Raw genomic sequence first — 20353 nt, forward strand, 5'->3', positions numbered from 1 at the left:
AAGAGGGACCTTTGACAAGCCTGCAATTGTCTGGCAGAGAAGAGGGATTCAATAGCAACTACAGTAGTTAGATACTGGAAGCATTCTCTCTGATATCCATTGTTGGGAGGGAAACACTGTTGTGTGCATATTTATGTGTAGGACCATGTATGGCCATGTTTGATTTCCTATCCCTCTGTCTCCCTTATCTATAGTCTTCGTGTCTATGTGTCTGTTTTACTCAAATCTGAGACGTGATTGCCGAAGTAATTCTGATTTGATTGTGGATTACATGATGTAAAACTGACATATCACATATGTTATCTTGTGGTCTGTACTCTCAGAAAGTGTGCAAACAAGACCCTGATTGGGTTGCACCAGCTATTTGTAAATCCTTCCTAAGTTCTTATTGACTTGTTTCAAAGTAGTGATTTACTAAATAAGGTTTAGAACTTAAGGAATGTCTTCGGTAGTAAAGACTTTAGGCTCGTAAACAGCTGTAGCAAAATAATATATTAAACTTAACTGCCTTTGTAAAGTAGGTATGACTTTGCGTTATTCATATACTGTATGGAGAAATCTGTGTGCTTTAAGAGTTAGTAGGAACTTATCTATGTTGTTAAGAGTGCAAGGGAAATATCCAATTAAGCTAACCTAACTTAGCCAACGTCATTTGGTTATTTAGTCTAATGTTACTGGCACAACGTTTTGTAATTTTAGCTATATTGTGTTTTATGTAAAATGTAATTTAAAGTGTTCCCAGTTTACATCATTATTAAACAGCATTTTGATCAAATGTCATGTCAGATGTGTCGAACATATTAATTCTTTTACTCTTCAATCTAAATGACAGAACTAACGATAGCTTATTAATATGTGATGCAGTCAGTTAGCTAGACAGTAGACAGATAGACACCTGGCAGTTACTGGGTGTACATTTTCTTAATGTCTGTCAGTATTGGATTAGTTGTGTCTGAGATAGAAGTGCATGACACATGGAAGAGTAAACAAATGATGGGTTGTCCTTAGTGTAATTCTGAAAAAGTGAGAACACAGTGATGTATTATTAGCCCACATTTTGGCTAAAACAAGTAAACAAGCATTTTAAAGTTTCTTCACTAGTTTGTATTTTTTTTTAAATGCAGGAACACAACAATAACATAAATCATTCATGGAATATTGGTCAAAATCATAAATGGTGTTAGAGATTTGCGCAATGGGAAGATTTGCAATGTTGCCCAAACTAGGCTTCAACAGACGACTGGGGGAAGCAAATTTAACTAAATCATTGAAAGAAAGAAAAAAACGGTATACAAGAACAGTATGTGCAACATAACAAATTTCCAATTATTTGCTGCCGTCAGAGCGGGAACTTGACTGCTATTGGACAGTCTTGATTGATTATCAGTGTTAATGATCAAAATAAAAAAGAATGAATGAAATATGTGAAAATAACATTAATTAAAGCATATTTGATGAAATGTATTTTATAAGATGACTTAAAAACCATGACAAGTTCACTCTTGATCAAGAACACTTCAGCAGAACAGCTGCTTTATGATCTTGGAGCAGACTAGTGTCATTTAGAGTCACATCCCCTTAACAACTAGGTAACACTACCCAATAAAATCTGCAAAGCATGCAATTTTAATGGAATTAGATTTGTTAGTATTTCATTACTTAGCACAAACCTTACATTAAATCTACTGTTGCCTGAAATGAGCTACTACCCACTTAACAAAGTCCTTTAAAAAAATACAATAAAGTTTGTAAGGTTTTGCAGAGACTTCCATTTCTCTGTCCCGTCAGGCGATTGACAGAAAATTGAGCATAATGTAATGCACACACTGATGTGAGTACAAACAACCTGGGTGCAATGAAATAACAGTAAAACTTTGACTCAAAGTTTCATGTTTACTGAGCTGGATTGTCTACCTTTGGCAATTATGGAAGGTGTTTCTCAAAATATATACGAATGAACAGCAGCAAATGATTTCTTCTAGGAAAACTGACCCTTGATAACCAGCTATGCTAACTGTTTTACAGACGTCAGCAGGGATAATGTGAAGGAGAGGGGCAACCATGATTATTGGTTCAGATGTAAAACGCCAGTGTTATGCCCAGTTGAAGGACATTCTCACCACCCTACCAACAATAGGTTAGGGACTGGCCAGTGAGCTGTAATTAGCTGTAATTACGACCCCTAATCCTCTGTTTACCATCGCCTTCATCTGACTTGATGACTTTTTACATTGCACAGTACCCCACTCTCCTTCTCTGACTCTTTCTTTCTTATCCATAAAGTCTCTCATCTCTCTATTTACCCACAGTTTCAAAAGCACTTATTATAGACTTCGTATAGACTTCCCCCCCCCGAATCTGTCTTTTTATTATAGAATAGCACCTCAGTTGATCTGTCTTTGTGTGTGTCTTCTGTCGCTTTTAACGAAGTGCTTAGTTACAGTTCAATCTTTCTATTCTTTAACCTGAAAGTTTCTTTAAAGGCCACGCGTGTTTGTTTTGTAAGAAGGGAAACTCTACAAATAATCATCTTTGCACTCTTTGGCCTCTCAGCCTTTTGCCATTTAACTAAGCTACGACTTTTCTCTTTTCAACAGGATAGGAGAATAATTCAAATGATTTGCTTGTCCAGTTTGGACCTCTCTAAAGAGCATCATATACTGTAGGCTGTTTAAAAGAGTGCTCCTTCCTCCTTTTGGAAAATGTGACCATGATGTACCTGAACTCTGAAGGACATATTCATAATCAAATGTTATGCATTTGCAACCCAAAGATTGTCATCAGCTAACTCGACTTGGTGTCTTCTCTTCTCTCCTCCCTCTGTAGCAGATGGATGGTTCAAACAGTCAGACAGACGCAGACAGCAGACAGAAGGCTGTGTCTGGAAAATCATTTCTTGAAACGAATACCTGCGTGGCTTATCATTACACAATGTGTCTTTTATGAATTTCAGTCCTGAGATAGTGTTGGCCTGAGATAGAAGCACAAATAGCACAGGTCGTACAATAAATGTTACTTTTTTTTGGGGGGGGGGAAATATTTTTTAAAGATTGTTTGCCAAAATACAAAATACAGTCTCAGCACTTTCTATGTTCTAGCTAATGTGTTGTTGTTCAAGGCCACCAGCCACCTGTTCATGTTAAATTCAGAGTCATTCATGCTAGTGTGGATTTCTTACAAATATAAGACTGCTACCAAATAGCAACTTAATTTAGCTTATTTTGCATTATTTTAAAGTTGACAGTGTACAAACAGGAGAACACAAGGGGGACAAAAGCGTAACAAAGGTCTTGGGACTAACCCAGGACATTGCAATTACCCAGTATGCACCTGAGCCACTAAACTAACTCAACTAACTAACAATCTGTTGTTAGAGCGTATTGAAAAATTGAACCTTTCACTCTGATGTCCTAATGGAGATGTTAAATAAACTACTCCCTATTGGGTTCAGTCTGCAGCAGTTGAATTATCTACATTGACTCATATGGTATCACTCCACTCAATTACTTTTGTGAAGAAAAATGCAAAGTAATAATTCACATTTCCTACAGTCAGCACTCTTTTATCGCCTTTCTTCATTTAGACACAAATGTCCAACCTTATCAGCATGTTTTGGATTATTCACTATTACTTTTGTAGACAGTTAAGGGATGGCATGATGCAACTTTAAGTGGATGTATTCATTTATAGGATATCATACAGAGCAGGATAACAAGATAAGCAGTTATGGATTTATGATAAATTAACCAATAAAAGTGTGTGTTTGTGTGTGTGTGACTGCTTCCACAATATTGATTCATATATATCATTACTGTTACTTTCAGGTATGAGGTTTCATACGTGAGATTTCACGTTAAAACTGTCTTTCAAACGAAGAGTGAGTCTTTGAATAACTTATTTAGAGAATAATTCCTAGTAGAGGAGATTAGGAGCGAAACTGGAAAAAGAGTTTAAAAGAGGCTCTCAAGATGCTATTTTTATATCATGTATTGTACATGTTTTTAGAGCAAGATAAGAGATGCAGGAAATGTGTTAAAGCTTGGGCGGTTGAAGGTTCAGATTTAATGTTTGTGTCTATTTGACATGTTTTCTAATTTGAGTAGTGTTTCTGTCCATTTGGTATACAGTATGTGTTTTGAACAATGAAGACAACCTGAAACCTGCAGACTTCAGGTGTGAATTTATTGTGTTTTCTGAGTTTTGGCTGAGAAACCTGCACATCAAACGTAAAAGCACAATGTTTTTAATGGGAGTTATCTTTTCAACTACCTATTTATTAGTCCTTCATTCTGTCTGTTTGTCCCTGTCTGTGGTCAGTTTGAATTCATGTCAGTCTGCCTTTTCTCCTCTTCTTCTTTTAGTTGATCAGTTTGTGTGCCACACTGAGGCCATTGCAGACATTGTGATCCTGGTGGACGGCTCCTGGAGTATTGGTCGGCTCAACTTCCGGCTGGTCCGAATGTTCTTGGAAAACCTTGTCAATGCCTTTGATGTTGGCATAGATAAGACAAGGATAGGTGGGTCCTTGCTGCCTTCCTTCTTGAACAGATGGGTACACCATGGGACCAATATGGTCTTCTAATGTTTCTGTAAATGTTTTAATTGCCTTAATACAGATATTTTGCTCATATCTGTCAAGAAATAGTGTCGTTTTTGTATCAGCTATCGTATGAGAAAATAATAAAAACAGATGACAAGTTGTATTTGTGTAAATGTGTGTTTCTAGGTCTGGCTCAGTACAGTGGTGATCCCAGGATAGAGTGGCATCTTAATGCTTTCTCCACTAAAGATGCCGTCATTGATGCTGTCAAGAACCTGCCCTACAAGGGAGGAAACACTCTCACAGGTGCTGGATTTCACTGATTCTACCTGTTTTTTTTGCTTTTAACCAAGCTTGTTTGTTGTTTACCTTTCCTTTTCTCCCCTTTGGCTTTGTCCTCTCTTGTTTTTCTGTGCAATCCTGGTACTATCACTCTTCTCCTCCTCCTCCTCTTTCTCTCTCCTTGTCTCTCCAGGCCTTGCATTGACCTATATCTTGGAGAACTGTTTCAAGCCTGAATCTGGCTCACGGGTTGGTATACCCAAGATTGGGATCCTCATCACAGACGGGAAGTCCCAGGATGATGTCATACCACCTGCGGAGAGCCTGCGAAATGCTGGTGTTGAGCTGTTTGCTATTGGTGAGAATGAACACACACACAAACACACTCATGCAGAAGAGAAGAAGTCTAAGAAAGGAGTCCCATCTGTACCACAATGAGTTAAAAAAAACACTTTTTTTCTCTAAATCCATGCCAGTGATGTTTCTTTGAACTAAACTTCCTCCATGCTTTACTATCCTACTGTGCTATTGTGCATTTATATGGAGAATGTTTGTTAATACCGTTTTCAAATATATGATTATTTTCATGTTATGAAATAATCATATATTTGCCCTTACCTTCCCAGGTGTGAAGAATGCTGATGAGAATGAGTTGTACTCCATCGCCTCAGAGCCGGACAACACTCATGTCTACAATGTGGCTGACTTCAACATTATGAGCTCCATAGTAGAGGGACTGACCAGAACAGTGTGCGAACAAGTGGAGCAGCAAGACAAGGACATCAAGCAGAGTAAGGAGACAATGGGACAGAGAGTGAGAAAGAGAGACTGTGCAGCAGTCATGCATACTTAATACCTCAGACAAGCCTTTTAATGCACTTACATGGAAACTAGTGTAGTAACTGCACTCTGCAATATCAACTATCCATAGTAAGGCAAAGTCAAAATGTATACGTAGTCAAGTCAATAATGTGCAGTGTGATACTTTTCCTAATGTATCCTTAAATGACTAAATGATAAAAATAGTCATAGCCATAGGTACCTACCCAAAGTAGGTTTTGTTTGGTGTGAATCAAACCCTGTATATTTAGATTCAGCTTGAGTGGCCAGAGATGGTCGTATTTAATGCAAAGTTTCTCCATTTGGGAGGGCAGTGTCATGTAACAGCCAAATAGAAATGATATCCTGCTATAAAATGGTGATTATTTTAGGACACATTGTCATCTTTCTTCATCCTGCTCTCAGTTTTTCCTCTAATAAGTTTCCATCTCTGTAGATATAAAGATCTGGGATGGAAAAACAAGAAAGAGGATGTCTTTAAAGGCACACCATAAATCTCGTCTAATGTGTTTTGATTGTATTTCAACACTATCTCCTTTACTCTGATCCTCAGTGCATGTGAGTTTTTCTACTTAAAAGCTCCTCACTGGGAGTAATTTAATGTAATTTGATGCAAACTCTTATCCTTCCCTTTTCGTCTGCCTTTATTTCTTCAGAACAGACACCAGAGAAGATGGGGGCACCAGTTGACCTGGTGACATCAGAAGTGGCGGCCCGAAGCTTTCGGGTTTCATGGAGCCGCGCCCCCGGAAACGTAGAGAAGTACAGAGTGGTTTATTACCCTACTCAGGGAGGAGAACCGCAGGAGGTATATACTGTGTTTTTTTGCTAAGAACACCACTACATTTACTCTACTGAAAAAATAAAATAAATATGGAAGAAAAAAAATAGGAAGAGGTGAGGGAGTAAACAACCACTACAAACTAATTTATCACTACATAAAATTAAGAAATATCCATGTCATGGCAAGCACACAGCTCAAAAAGTCTGACGTTCACTGTTATCTGAAAGCTTTACATGCATACGCGTAGAAGCATAAGCAAAACCTAAAAATACTGAGGTCAAGAGACTCAGTAGGAGCTCAGAGAGGTGGGATTAGGCCGGAGTACGCTTTTTCCATCATATTTACTGCACTAGTGGGAGTTACTGTATCTGGGGTCTTCGGGCAGGTGTATGGATTGAGCTCAGTTTTTCCCTGAGACACTGGTGGTATCATTCATCCATACCTCTCGCTCTCATCCCACCATTCACAACTCCCCTGAACGTTCATGCAGGTAATGAAGGCTCACTAGAAATTATACTCTGGCTGATCCAGGCACCTGCTTGATTTTTCCAGAACATTTGACCACAGAAACCATTAAATCTTTTGCTTAGCTGGGTTTACAGGGACCAGATGGTCTGGAGCAGCATGTGAAGAGACATTTCCAGCTGGCTCAGCCCAGACCTAATCTGTATCACAACTGTCATCCATTCAGATCAGAATAAAAAAAAAAATTGTTTTGCTTTATACGTTTGTGCTTTATCCCATTCAATAAATCGATTGTGTTTTTCCCCCTTCTCTACCATTCTCTTTCAATCTCTCTTTCCTGCCCTGCCTTCCTCTCTCTTTCCTCTCTTCCATTTGTCATTTTCATCATCCCCCATTTATTGCCCCACTTTCCATTTTCCCTGCCATTCTTTGTCCCCCTACCCCTCCCCCGGTCCCTCTTCTCCCATCCATTTCTGCACCCCATCTCTCTTTTCTGTCCCTTTCATCCATCTTTCACCCCCACCCCCGCTCCTGCACCCCAGGTGGTAGTGGACGGTAGTGAGACTTCAGTGGTGTTGCAGCATCTCAGCTCTCTCACCGAGTACCAGCTGGCTGTGTTTGCTGTGTACGCAAACGAGGGAAGTGAAGCTCTGAGAGGATCAGAAACAACCCGTAAGTTTATTCTTACACACAAACACACACGCAAAAATGTACTTACAAAACCTCACACCAATGCCTCAGTCAACATCTGAGATCACAAGTTAATAAAAATGGCTTAAAGGTTTGACAACCATGGAAGCCAGACATATTGAAAATGATGCACTTAAAAATTCAGGAAGATAGAAGCATCCAGGAAGACAAGACAAGATTAAAAAAAAAAAATAATAATATTCTAGGTGGTATTTGCATTGTGTCTCCCTCTCCCCTCCCCTCACCACCCTCCCCCAAAACCTCTCTCTCTCTCTCTCTCCCTCCCTCCCTTTCGCTCTCAAAACCTAACACGACAGCGGCGGATGGCCGCCCGCCATTGAGTCTGGTTCTGTCCGAGGTTTCTGCCTCTGAAAGGAAGTGTTTTCTTGCCACTGTCGCCAAATGCTTGGTCATGGTGGGAATTGTTGGGTCTCTGTAAATAATATTATAAAGAGTACGGTCTAGACCTGCTCTATAGGAAACGTGTAATGAGATAACTTCTGTTATGAATTGGCGCTATATAAATAAAATTGAATTTAATTTTTTACACTTCCACTGAAGTTAGAATCCTGGCGAAACTGTGTGTTGTGATATTATAACAATTTATAAAACTCAAAGCCCACGTAATCAAGACCAACTCAAAAGACCTCCTTGATTAAACTGTGCTGTGTGTTTGTTTGTGTATGTGTATAGTGGCCCTTCCCACAGTGACAGGCCTCCAGCTGTTTGATGTGACTCACAACACCATGAAAGCAAGATGGGACAGTGTGGATGGAGTCTCTGGCTACATGCTGCTGTATGCACCGCTTACAGATGGTGGAGACTTAGATGAGAAGGAGGTATTGAAAGAAAGAAAAAGAGAAGAAAATGATATATTGATATATGCTTATTCAGTTCATAGTTTTAAACTGCAGCTTGGCATCGGAGAGTCTAAAGTTTAGTTTTAAATGCTGTAATGTATGCATTTGTGCGTCTTTGTCCACAGGTCAAGGTATCGGATGCAGTGACAGAGCTGGAGCTAGAGAGGTTGATCCCTCACACTGAATACACCGTCACTGTTTATGCCATGTACGGAGAGGAAGCCGGTGACCCTGTTACAAACCAAGAAACCACATGTGAGTAATACACATGCATACACATACAATTTTTTAAATGTATGTCTTAACCCTCAAACTGCCCTTTGGAGAAGTGAGGATCGGACAAAACGTCCTGTCTTTTTAAAAAATCTCAAACTCAAACTGGTTCTCACAAAGCTAGAAGTGCAAGAGCATACAAACACACATCAAACACTTGCCCTCTCTCTCTCTTTCCCCTCAGTACCGCTGAGTCCTCCCAGCAACCTCCAGTTCTCTGATATCACTCACGACTCCGCCCACATCAGCTGGGACCCTGTGCCCAGAGAAGTTAAAGGTTACCGCATTGTGTGGGTCAAGACAGACGGACTAGTCACAAAGGAGGTGTGTGTGTGTGTGTGTGTGTGCGCGTGTGTGACAGGCTTGACTCCATGATTTTATGTGTTTAAGATGTAATTTTTTAAATATAATTATATTTGACAGCATATGTATCTTCGAGCATCTGCGTCTGGATGAGAAAAAGTGAAAAAAGAGGCTGGAAGGATAGAACAAGGAGGAGATTAATTGGAGGGATTGTTCTTCTTAGTAAGAAAAGGTCAGACTAGAATGAGTATTGAGCACTGACGTAAATCATCTTGGAAAATAAACAGGTATTGCAATTAAACAGGAGTGATGATGAGTGTGAGTAAGTGCAAATTGGATAAAACTTGGATAAAACTTGCACATACAGTAGAAACAACTGGTCAACTTCCAATGTCCTAGGCACTGGATTTTGATTTTTAGTGGATTTGTGGCCCTTTTCGCTGTATGAGATTGAACTATTCTATTTTTGTATAGACATAACTATGGGTTTTTGTGTGGATATGTCATCGTATTTGTCTGTGTGTGTTGTGCAGGTGATGGTGAGTGGTGGGAACTCCTATGACCTTTATGACTTGACATCTCTGATGGAGTACTCAGTGGCTATCTATACCGTGTACGACGAGGGCCAATCAGAGCCGCTCACCGACGGATTCACTACTAGTAAGAAACTGTCACTTTTTGACTGAGGATACATTGGAAGATACAGTAGTTAATTAGTTAGTTATTTTTTGGGACTCGATGCAAAAAAATTGCCACCAGTGGTAATTATCAAGTGCATTTGTTCATTTGTTTTTGTATTGTAGTCCATTTCTTCTTCCACATTGGTGTTTTCCTGTCACCATCTCTGCTGAGGACAATTTTGTCTCAATTTCTTGAAAATAGTTGTATCAATACCATTAGAAGGCAAAGCACTTTTCTCTTAGTGCCAAACTGTGTGGAATTTTATTACCCTTACTGGTCCCTCTGTTATTCTGGCAACCTGCCCATCTCATTTACACCTCGGCATAATAGCCCAGTCACATTAAAAGGTCATTTCACTGTCCCTTACTATTCCGTCACGCTAACAGATATTGATTTGCAGGAATATCCCTTTAAGCAACAAGCAGCTGGGCTCCAGTGCTGAGTCAGCTGAAAGAAATGTATTTCTGGCATGCAACTATTAAACTACTTACTCTAAAGAGCCATGTTGATTGTTATTTATCTCCTGGCAAACTTTGTTCAATGGAGCAGGTTCCAGAAAGGGAGCTTCATTAACTAACACAAATGTGTTGCCACTTTTAAGGTTTTTGAGCAGAGGAGTAGGAAATGGTGGGAACCTGCATGATTACAGTTGAGCTGTGGTACAACAGTGTTAAGAGGTTAAGATAACTGCTGAACAAACAGTTTAAACTTGTGCAATAATTTAGCCCCTACAGTCAGGAAAGCAGCAGTTTAATTCCTGGTCAGTCATTGCACCATGTTCCAAACTGGAGCTAGCACATGGTTATATGGCTTTTACCATACTACTTGTTGCATAGTAGTGCACATGCTATTTTAACTGTCACGTTTTTCACCATGTTCCAAAGACACGCAGCTTGATTCTTACCAGAGTGGATGTTCAGTTCTTTGCAGTTTTAGGTATTTGGGGAAACAAAAAATCAATGAAAATTAAAACTAATGTTTGTACTAGCATTTAAAACATTCAAGATAGGTGTTGTTACACAATAAATGTTTCATGCAACCTTTCCATGAAAGTTGCATAATGCAGTGCCATCCACGCTCCCTTTGGTCAGTTCTCTTTCTATTGCCCAGTAATGCAGGGCATGTGCTACTTAGTGGGAGACATTGGGAGGAAAAAACAGTGCAGAACACTGTGTGAATATCACAATGGGAGAGTCAGAACATTATTAAAAATGTGCAGTGTGCAAATGACAATTAAGGTGAAATAAAAATAAAAGAAATAATAAAATGCACAAAAGTAAACTCTCCCTGCCTCTCAGCTCCAGTTCCTGGTCCTTTGAATCTGAACTCCAATGATGTCAGCACAGACAGCTTCCAGGTCAGCTGGGGTCACTCAGCCAATGACATCGTCCTCTACAGACTCTCCTGGGCACCGTTCACAGGTGGCGAAACAAAGGAGGTCAGTACCAATGATATACAGTATGTAAAGGTATTTGTTTAAGACACATTTTTTCACCAACAAGAAGTGAAATGTGACAGTGGAGATCATCCTCATGGATCATGTTGATAACACTATAGGCATGAAGCATTAAGTCTGAGTCCTTGGCACAGCTATGAGCTACTCACAAACATGTATTTTCTCTTCCTCAAGCTCACAAATATTACACCAATATATAATTTAGCATCAAAAGATAAATAACCTGCATGGATTCCGAAATTTTCATTTAGCCAGGGGTCTACTTATTATCTCTATTTCCAGAGGAAGAAGTGGGTGCACTCCCTGTGCCCAGATAAAGGGGATCCTCTACTCTATAGACTTGCATATAAGCTTAAATACACTACTGGTCGCTGGTTAAAAAAAAAAAAACCCTGGCATGGCTGAGTATAAATAAAGGCTGAATAAATCTAGAAATTAATGGCTTGGGTGTTTTATTACCATGATCTGGGGTTTAGAGACAGCTGGGCGGCAGCGATAGAGCCCTTAGGTCTGTAAGAGTGTATTTGTGTTTGTGTGTGCATGTTGTGTGTGTGTGTGTGTGTGTTTTGCTGAGAGTCATCAGAGCTGAAAATAACACTCTGGGGAGTTGGAGAGGTGGGCTGGTAAGTCTGCCAGCATAGAGAATGAGATACACGCAGTTTTTCTCTGTCTCTCACCCACATACTCTACACATGTGCACACACACATAAGCACACATTTACATCCTCCACAGACTGCTCTGTATTGTTATATCTGAGAGGAGATAAACATAATACAATCAAACAGCCACACAGACATAGATACACAAAGAGTGAAAGATTACCCAGATTAAAACTTGATGATAATCTAGAGATCCATGAGAAGAGTAAATTATATCATTGTTGATCGTTTTGGTGCATGCTGTTTTGTTTGGATTGATTCGTTCTAATGGCATCCTGATACCTTTTTGAAAGCAGGTTTTGGGTCTAATTGTGTTCTTTGTTAATCAATAAAATGTCTGATTGTCTTGTCTTTAATTAGACAAATACCACACAGGGCAATGCTATAAAATATACACATATATCTCACTAAATGCAAGGAAATGGAAAAATAAAAGAGAGAGAATGAATCACTAAAGATGCACTTGCTCCAGGGAAAGCACAAATGGCTGGCCCCACCGGAGAAATTTGCATGTAACTGTGCCTCAAAGGGCTCAGTAAGGAAACTAATTCTTGCACACAATATGGTTATTGAGTCATCTACAGTAAATTCCAATTTCGATGTAGCTCTCCATGGAAGCAAGCTGTACTTTTGATGACCTCTTTGTGTTTACCTTGGGGTCCGATTTATTTCCGCGTCGTACAAATTGTAGTGGTCGTTTGGACTCCTACAGCAGTAGTTGATCCAACTGGCTTTGCTGTTGTATTCATGGGAAACCACAGATTTCTGAATTAGTCATATTGGGATGATCATCTTTGTAATTCTTACACTTACACTAATTTATGTTTGCATTACATAACAAAGTGCATTTAAATGCTGTGTACTTGATGATTAATTTCTACAATTCATAATTTATTTAACACAGTATTACAACCAAATCCCCGTTTGTTTTCATAGACACCAGCTTTTTAAAATATGCACCACCATTTCCTGCTGTTTTCATGACTGAAATTATGTTATTTGTTATTTTATGTTTGTAGCAGCTTTCTCTACTAAAACTCAGTGATGACATTGGTTTTGAAAGTCTGGTGTTGTGCTTAAGAGTATAAATAATCTTGTCAGACTGTTGGTTAATGCCCAAAACTTTATCACACCTTGAGAACAAGTTAGGAAACTCTTCCTATTTATTTTCTTCTAGCAAGATACAAAACGTTTTTATACTTTTTCACTAATGCCCAGGAAAGTTCAGTTGGTAATACAGAGACTTTTACTTGCAATATTATCATTGGTCAAAGATCAGATTAAAACTCTGGATTAAAGTGTGACATTATAAAGATTAACTGACAACTGTCCTGCATAATGTTGTTCAGTTTTGGCCAAAATGAACTGTTGAAAATAGGTTACGAATCAGCAGAAGCACATGGTTGACATTTTTGAAAATATCAGCCAACAACTTGAGAAGCTGATTATTTGGAAAGAAGATACCATTGAAAGTCAAATGTAATATGAGACTAAGACTTGTATGTGTGTTTCTCTTCTGTAGGTGGTCTTGAGTGGAAGTGATAACAGATACATCCTGACCGGTCTGAGTCCGTCTACTGAGTACGAAGTTATGTTGACGGCTGTATTCAAAGATGAATCTGAGAGTGACACAGTCTCTGTTGTAGAGACCACATGTAAGTGACATTAGACTGTTTGATTGGCAACATGTACGGCCGTTGTGTTACTAATTCAGGCGGTAGCGGTATTTGCTTTATCTAATCAATACAAAACTTGACAAAAGTCAGAATCTAAAAACTTTTCCAGAGATGAGAGAAAGAAACGAGTGTAATTTAATAAATTAAGATCCCCTTGGTTGCACTTGGTTGAAATTAGCCTGTGACCTAATTAACCTTCTTCACCAAAGTGCCACTTTCTACTGAGAATAACAGACCAGTCCAATCACATACATGCCTTTTAGGATCATAAAATTTCCATTTCTGAGCTCAAAGCATAGGTCTGCATGAGCCCATTTGCTTTGATTTGTTTGTCAAAGCTTGTCTCAGAGGAAGAAAATCTATTTTCCCATCAATGATTTATGTATTTCTGTCTAATTACCTTAGTTATTGATACAGATAGTTGTTGAGGAGGGTTTCTATCCAATTATCTGGTTTATGCTCTCTGTATTTCCCCAGTGGCCAAGACAACAACGATTGCTACCACAACCACAGGTAAGCGGTGTGCAAATTGCTTTTGTGTAAAATTCCAAAATGTCAGGAGTGAAAGTCTCCGAAGCATCACATTCAATATTGTACATGTATAATAATGGCCAAACACTAACGTGAAAAGATGTGACATGATTGGACATGTCATCTTGGATTAAAACTGTGCCATGAAATGTATTTTTTTCATAACCTTAGTAATGTTAAAACCTTACCAGTTGTGCTTTAAATAATTTTGCTTGCATGTGTCCAGCGGGCCGCAGGCTAAGTTCAAGCGGTACTTGCTTTAGAAAACTATCCTGGCAGAGAAACTGGCCAAATTTTAATCATGATTCAAGCCAAGGCATCTGTCTAGAAAGTCTACTGCCATTGAAATATGAAAAGCTCTACTAGTTTCCAGTGCATGCTGATGTTGCCAGAGTGCAACCACAGTTCTAGCGAGTTCCTGTAGCAGAGTTTTGGTCTTTGTTGCTCATTTAGTTTCAGGAAGCAAAACCAGAATTACTGAGGGCTTAGGAAAGCTCCACACTGTCTGTTGGGACTAAGGTTGATAAATGCAAAACTGAAACACTGATAACATTTGCAAGGAGGATGCACCTTATGAAAAACATTTGGAAGATCTATTGTGTTTTTATAAGTGTGTTTACCAAGTTGGCTTCACCCAGAGACTGTAGTTCAAACTTCATTATCTCAGAGGCGACCCGGAGGCCATCTGGATTGTGTTTTGTATGAGGAGCAGGCTACAGCTAATCGAGTCAGAGCAGTTTCTCCACTCACAGCTCTAAAAACTTAAAAAGCAACATGTCTCCTTTACTCAAGTCCCTGTTCACTATCCTAGAAACTTTAAAACAGCACATCTGCTTTGTTTATAACTTTTAAGTACTGCTGTGAAAATCCCTTTTGCAAAAGCAGCCGACTAAAAGACAGTGAGTCACCTCTGCTTTTAAAAATCAAGGCTTGTATTTTAAGGCTGCATTATGTATGGATCCCTCACACTGACTTTCATCCACTCCGGACTGCATGGACTTTAAAACGTGTCTAAGGCCATTATCAAAGACTGATGTAGCACAAAACAAACAAAAACACTTTGCTTTGTTTCAAACTCAAAGTAGTGTTCCTGAGAGAAAAAAATGCTCCATCTGGGCCAGATTTTACTTCATTTTATCATCTAGCACATCACAGCTGTCTGAGCACGTTGGCACTCTGTCAGTAGCTGTTATGATTTTCTTTTAGCACACTGGCATTTTGACTGACATTTTTCGAATCCACATTTTACCAAACCACATTAAAAGTGTGAAGAAAACGTAGCTTAAGCCAAGATTTGGTGTAATTGTTTGATACATAAATCCTACAGTAACTCAGTACACTAACGTTTGTCTATGACGTGGTGTCACAGCGGCACGTCAGGCTGTGAGAAACCTTCAGCTGAGTGACGAGACCACCCAGAGCTTAGAGGCATCATGGGAGCTGGATGACCACAACGTGGAGAGCTACAGGGTCTCCTACGCCAGCCTCAGGGGCAACCACGAAGAGGAGTCTGTGAGTTGATCAAGTTGTGAGCTGTTACTGTAAAAGCAAAATCATTTACAAATAATTAAGTACAGTTTTCTCTCTTGTAAGAGCTATTTTTAGATCCCTATTACATGCCTTCAGTCCTTATAGTCCTCTGCCACTTTCTCAAACACATGCACGTAAACACACACAAACTTTTCCCCTGGTGAGTTGTGAACACTGATTTTATGAAATAGACAACACTGAAGTTGAGGAAGATCCTTGTTATTTCACACCTCCAGCTAACTGGATGGCATTGCAGCAGTCAGTGTCGGGTCATCTGCTCCAATCAAAAAACTGATTACACTTTTAGTCCCAGTCCACTCGGCCTCTCCTTCTTGATTCCTCTATCTGTGGTAAGAGCCCTTGAGCTCAGTGCCATGTAGTGACCCTGCTCGCTGATGCACACACACACACACACACACACACACACACACACACACTCTGCATCTCCATCTGTCCCCCTATCTCTGTCCCTTTTCTCTGTTTTCCCTCCCTCTTTCCTCTCACCACCTCCCCTTACTTTCCTTCCCTCTCCCTCCCTCCTGTTTTAATTTCCCAATGTGGTGTCAGAGCCGTAGAAGATGGAGAGGCCAGGCCAAGCCAGAAGACATTCCATTATCTTTTCAGCAGCCATTTACCTCACTGGGAGCAGAGATGGAGGGCAGCAGAGAAAAGAGCAAAAGAAACAAAGAGAGGTGGAAAAAGAAACAATAGCTAAACAAAATGGGAGAAAGGCTTAAACCTGTCCGCCAGCTGATAGATAAGGGTTGTTTCAGGTTGCGCCTCTTTCTGAAAGTTTGTCTGTCTCTCACACACATCCACATCAAAACACATCCAGAGGGCAAAAGAGACAGCATAGTATGAAGAAAGTTTACTTTTGTTTTGGACAGCTGACAGTTTGTTTGAGAAACTCAGTTATTTTGTCAAGTTTTTGTAAAGAATTTGAAATAATAATTTAATTACAAATATCTTTAGTTAGTTGACAAAACTATCTAAACTCTAGGTCTGCTTACTTGCTTGTTCTGGAGCTTTCAACCGTATCACACAATCTTAATCAGTTTGCTCAGTTGTCATAGAACTGTAGGACTTTCCACCCCTTTTAGACGTTTAGACATCTACAGTTCCATGTCAACTTAGCAGGCGGTCGAAAGCAGCAGAACAAACTATAAAGTGAACCTTGAGTGGAGACTGTCTTGTTAACTGCTGTTTCCAAGATCAGGAATGAATTGTAAATTTCAGCTGTAGCAAGTGCCCATCTGGATTTATTTGTATGATAAAATGGCATCATCAGGTTCATCAGGTTTCGTTTTCTTAGTGTCAGTGTACCAAATATTATTTTTGTATGGTTTGTTTGCATTTTTTTTGATAAAGTGATGCCTTATTTATACGAAGGAATGCTTTTAGAACTTTTAGAACAAAAATGCAGAGAAGAAACTTCAACACTAATAAATGAAAAACATAGCAGTAATGGGTTTTTCTCAGCTCTTTTCTGCCTCTCCATTGGCCTCAACTGACTTTATTGACGAAACTGAAGTGAGCAGAATTCTTGAACAGTTGTGGTTCAAATCCCTTAAGGCATACATAGCATTTTGTAAGCACTTTCTGTTTCACCAAATTAAGCCTGGCCTTAATCTTTGCCTCCAAATGTCAATATAAGCCAGCAGAGAACAGCAGCCGATTCTGTATGTAGTCTGCTATATGGTGCATGTATCCTGGTGGGTCTGATTTGTATGCCCCATGTCTGTTTGCCTATGAGCAGATTAGTCCCAAGTGAGCAGAAGTCATCATTGCTTTAAAACTCCCTGTACTTTCTTACTCCTTCAAATGTGCCCTGAATATGTGTGTGTGTGTGTGTGTAGGTGTTAGTTCCAGGTGGTCAGAGGAGAGCAGTGCTTCAGCCTTTACTATCAGACACCCAGTACAAAGTGACAGTCACACCGATGTACACCGACGGAGAAGATGGTATCAGTATCTCAGCCCTGGGTGCCACATGTAAGCCTTACAAACCCCCAACACGCACACACACACGCACACACACACACACAAACACACACACACAAACACACACTCTGAATTATTAACCATTGGGGTCAACTCTCGGTTCCTGAATTTTCATTTAACAAAGATGCAGCTCCCAGTTTAGGAGAACACATCTGACAAAACTGAAAGCTAATGAAAATGAATTTTATTCCAGCGAGCAGAAAGTTAATTTGCATCACATTAATTTCATGTTCATTTACGTTCCTGAAGGAGAATGTAAATTAAAATGATGACAAATACTGATGCGTTCTTAATTGTCTTAATGAAGGCCGTTCATAATTACAGCAGCTCCTTTCATTAATGAGGCGATTAAATTATTTTGCTCAGCGCTAATTGATTTTCTCAACCATTCTCTTGATTACCTCTTATGAGCGGTAGTGATTGTCTCCTCGCTGTTCAGAGACGAAATATGTCATCTTTTTAAATGGGGGTACTATAGCTTGCCATATTGCAAATAAAAACCTCTTCTCAGCTTGGAAAGCAGCATAGTGATAAATCAGAGCCCAGGCATACTTGATGTACAGTAAGACGTGATTTTCTGTTTTCTGATGGAGGAAAACTTCTCTCCTAAATCAGGGTCTATAAGAATTTACAACCTTGTGATAACTCAAACTCAACCAATCCTGTCACTGTTTAAAAAAACACTTTTCAATGTTACCATAATTTATATTTTACTGTTTATTGAAAAGGATAAAATGAAACCATATATCAGCAAACTGTATATAGAGTGCCATACCTAGTTTAAAAAAAAATTGTGAACAACTACAAGGAACAAAAGTCATATTAAGGCTGGGTATCGGACCTTAACACTCATGGTACTGACCGAAATCTGTCTGTACCAAAAACTGAAAAAGCTGGCATCCGAAGGCTGCTCAAAATGATACTCTTCTTTAGAGCTGCAATGATTAGTTGACAGAAAATTAATAATTTTTTTATTCTATTTTGTAAAGCAAGATTGACAAATATTTTCTGGTTTCAGCTTCTTATTGCTTTGGTCTATAATAAAGTTAGAAAATAATGAAAAATGCTATCATAGTTGCCAAGGTGACATTTAAAAATTCCCTATTTTGTCTGATCAAAAAACTGATTCAAGATATTCAGTTCACAATGATATTAAAGAGAGAAAACTATTAATTGATTAATCAATAAAATAACTGGCAGATTATTCAATAATTATAATTAATAATAATACTTTGTAATAATTGTGTGTTTTATTTAGGCTAATTTCTTGTATGGCTGCTTGTATTTAGACAACATTTAACAGTGCACTGAGTGCACTCTACCTGGAAGCCTAAATGGGTGCTAATCAAAGTTATACAACGTTGCCAAGCAAATGAATTTCTGCAGTTTGACAATTTTTTTATCACACATAGCTATCAAGTATTTCTATCAAATAAATTTACATACAGCAGCAACACACACACCAGCGAGGATCATGGAGAAAGGGCTTCCTTATAACAACAAAGCTTATGTATGCAGTATAAAGTTCCACAAAAAGCAACACGAAAAAAACTGTTAGTCAGCTTCAAATGAGGCTTAACGTTCACAGTTTCTCTTGACTGTCCCTCAATATTACAACATTAGTCCAACATCTCCCCAGCCTGTGGGAGTAACCACATTAGCCACGCAACATGCTAACGCCAACTTCAACAGGCTAACCTACAAATAAGCAGTAAAACAACATAAAACATGGCAAAACTTACAGCTTTCAAGTTTGAAGTCGAGTTGGACAGCTGGTACCGATCCATCATTGAGCTTGAACCGTTACCCTCGTTAAGAAAGCAGTTCGTAGTAAAATGCACACACACGTTGCCATCAAAAATAAACTTTATCCACTCAGTTCTTCTGTCCTCTGAGGCTGGGGGCCGGTGTAGCGATTTGTGCTGGTTCTTTGACATGGTGTCAATTAGTTTGGAGCTGAGTAAATGTTCATTAAGTTATCAGCACTCTTCATTAAGTTGGGCGAGTTAAGTTAAGTTGTGAAAATGGAGTTGTTTTGACTTTCTGTCTTAAGTCTTATAGACTATTAAACCGTACGATTATTAAAACAGAAACACATTTGTTGAGTAAAATATATTTGAAAATTATTTTCATTCATAATCGGTGTTATTTATAACACAATATAGCTCAAAAATAAAACATATCAGGTCTGCATAATGTTCATCCCGCCCCCGAAAATAATGGATTAAGAAGCGCCTTTCTCCTTATGAACACAGCGATTGTCTGACCAATGAGAATTTGGTCAGACAAGAGCATATCAACCAACCGACCAGAAGCTGTCAGCCCTAGGTAAGACACTAAGATACTGTATGTGCCAACAAAGGCAGGGAAAGATGTAAACAATGCTGATTTAAAAAATCGGCTTTGAAAATGTTTTATCAGGAAGGAAAAGCACGTTTGTTACACCTCAAAGATAAACACAATGTGTTTTGGTGTATAACACTGAATGTAAACTTTTGTTTGTTTACAAGAAAACATCTCTATATTCCCATTTTGTCTGTGTTTTGGCAGTGCCCCGCTTGTCTCCTGGAAACCTACGTGTGTCAGAGGAGTGGTACAACCACTTCAGGGTCACCTGGGATCCACCTCAGTCTCCTACAGTTGGTTACAGGATCGTCTACCAGCCCATCTATGGTACATACACACATAAACACACACAGAGAGGCAGACACTGATGCTAATCCTAACATTATTGATATAATCAAGCAGTAATCACAAAATAGTTCCCTGGGGGTGACCTGTGAA

The 20353-nt window shown here is 39.1% G+C and overlaps 1 protein-coding gene across 5 annotated transcripts in view; it reads left to right on the forward strand.

Moving 5' to 3' along the window:
• Positions 1–20353, forward strand: part of col14a1a (collagen, type XIV, alpha 1a) — a 133767-nt gene that overhangs the window by 35827 nt on the left and 77587 nt on the right. For all 5 annotated transcript variants that reach the window (XM_044207901.1, XM_044207903.1, XM_044207899.1 and 2 more), the window contains 16 exons: positions 4362–4517; positions 4727–4846; positions 5016–5180; positions 5449–5613; positions 6319–6470; positions 7454–7583; positions 8295–8440; positions 8587–8716; positions 8919–9058; positions 9571–9697; positions 11017–11156; positions 13357–13489; positions 13988–14023; positions 15411–15553; positions 17428–17560; positions 20120–20242. In XM_044207901.1, the coding sequence (XP_044063836.1) occupies positions 4362–4517; positions 4727–4846; positions 5016–5180; positions 5449–5613; positions 6319–6470; positions 7454–7583; positions 8295–8440; positions 8587–8716; positions 8919–9058; positions 9571–9697; positions 11017–11156; positions 13357–13489; positions 13988–14023; positions 15411–15553; positions 17428–17560; positions 20120–20242 (2139 nt within the window). The remainder of the gene's footprint in view (positions 1–4361; positions 4518–4726; positions 4847–5015; positions 5181–5448; positions 5614–6318; positions 6471–7453; positions 7584–8294; positions 8441–8586; positions 8717–8918; positions 9059–9570; positions 9698–11016; positions 11157–13356; positions 13490–13987; positions 14024–15410; positions 15554–17427; positions 17561–20119; positions 20243–20353) is intronic.

The sequence above is a fragment of the Siniperca chuatsi genome, linkage group LG9 (assembly GCF_020085105.1).
Source record: "Siniperca chuatsi isolate FFG_IHB_CAS linkage group LG9, ASM2008510v1, whole genome shotgun sequence".
NCBI lineage: Eukaryota > Metazoa > Chordata > Actinopteri > Centrarchiformes > Sinipercidae > Siniperca > Siniperca chuatsi.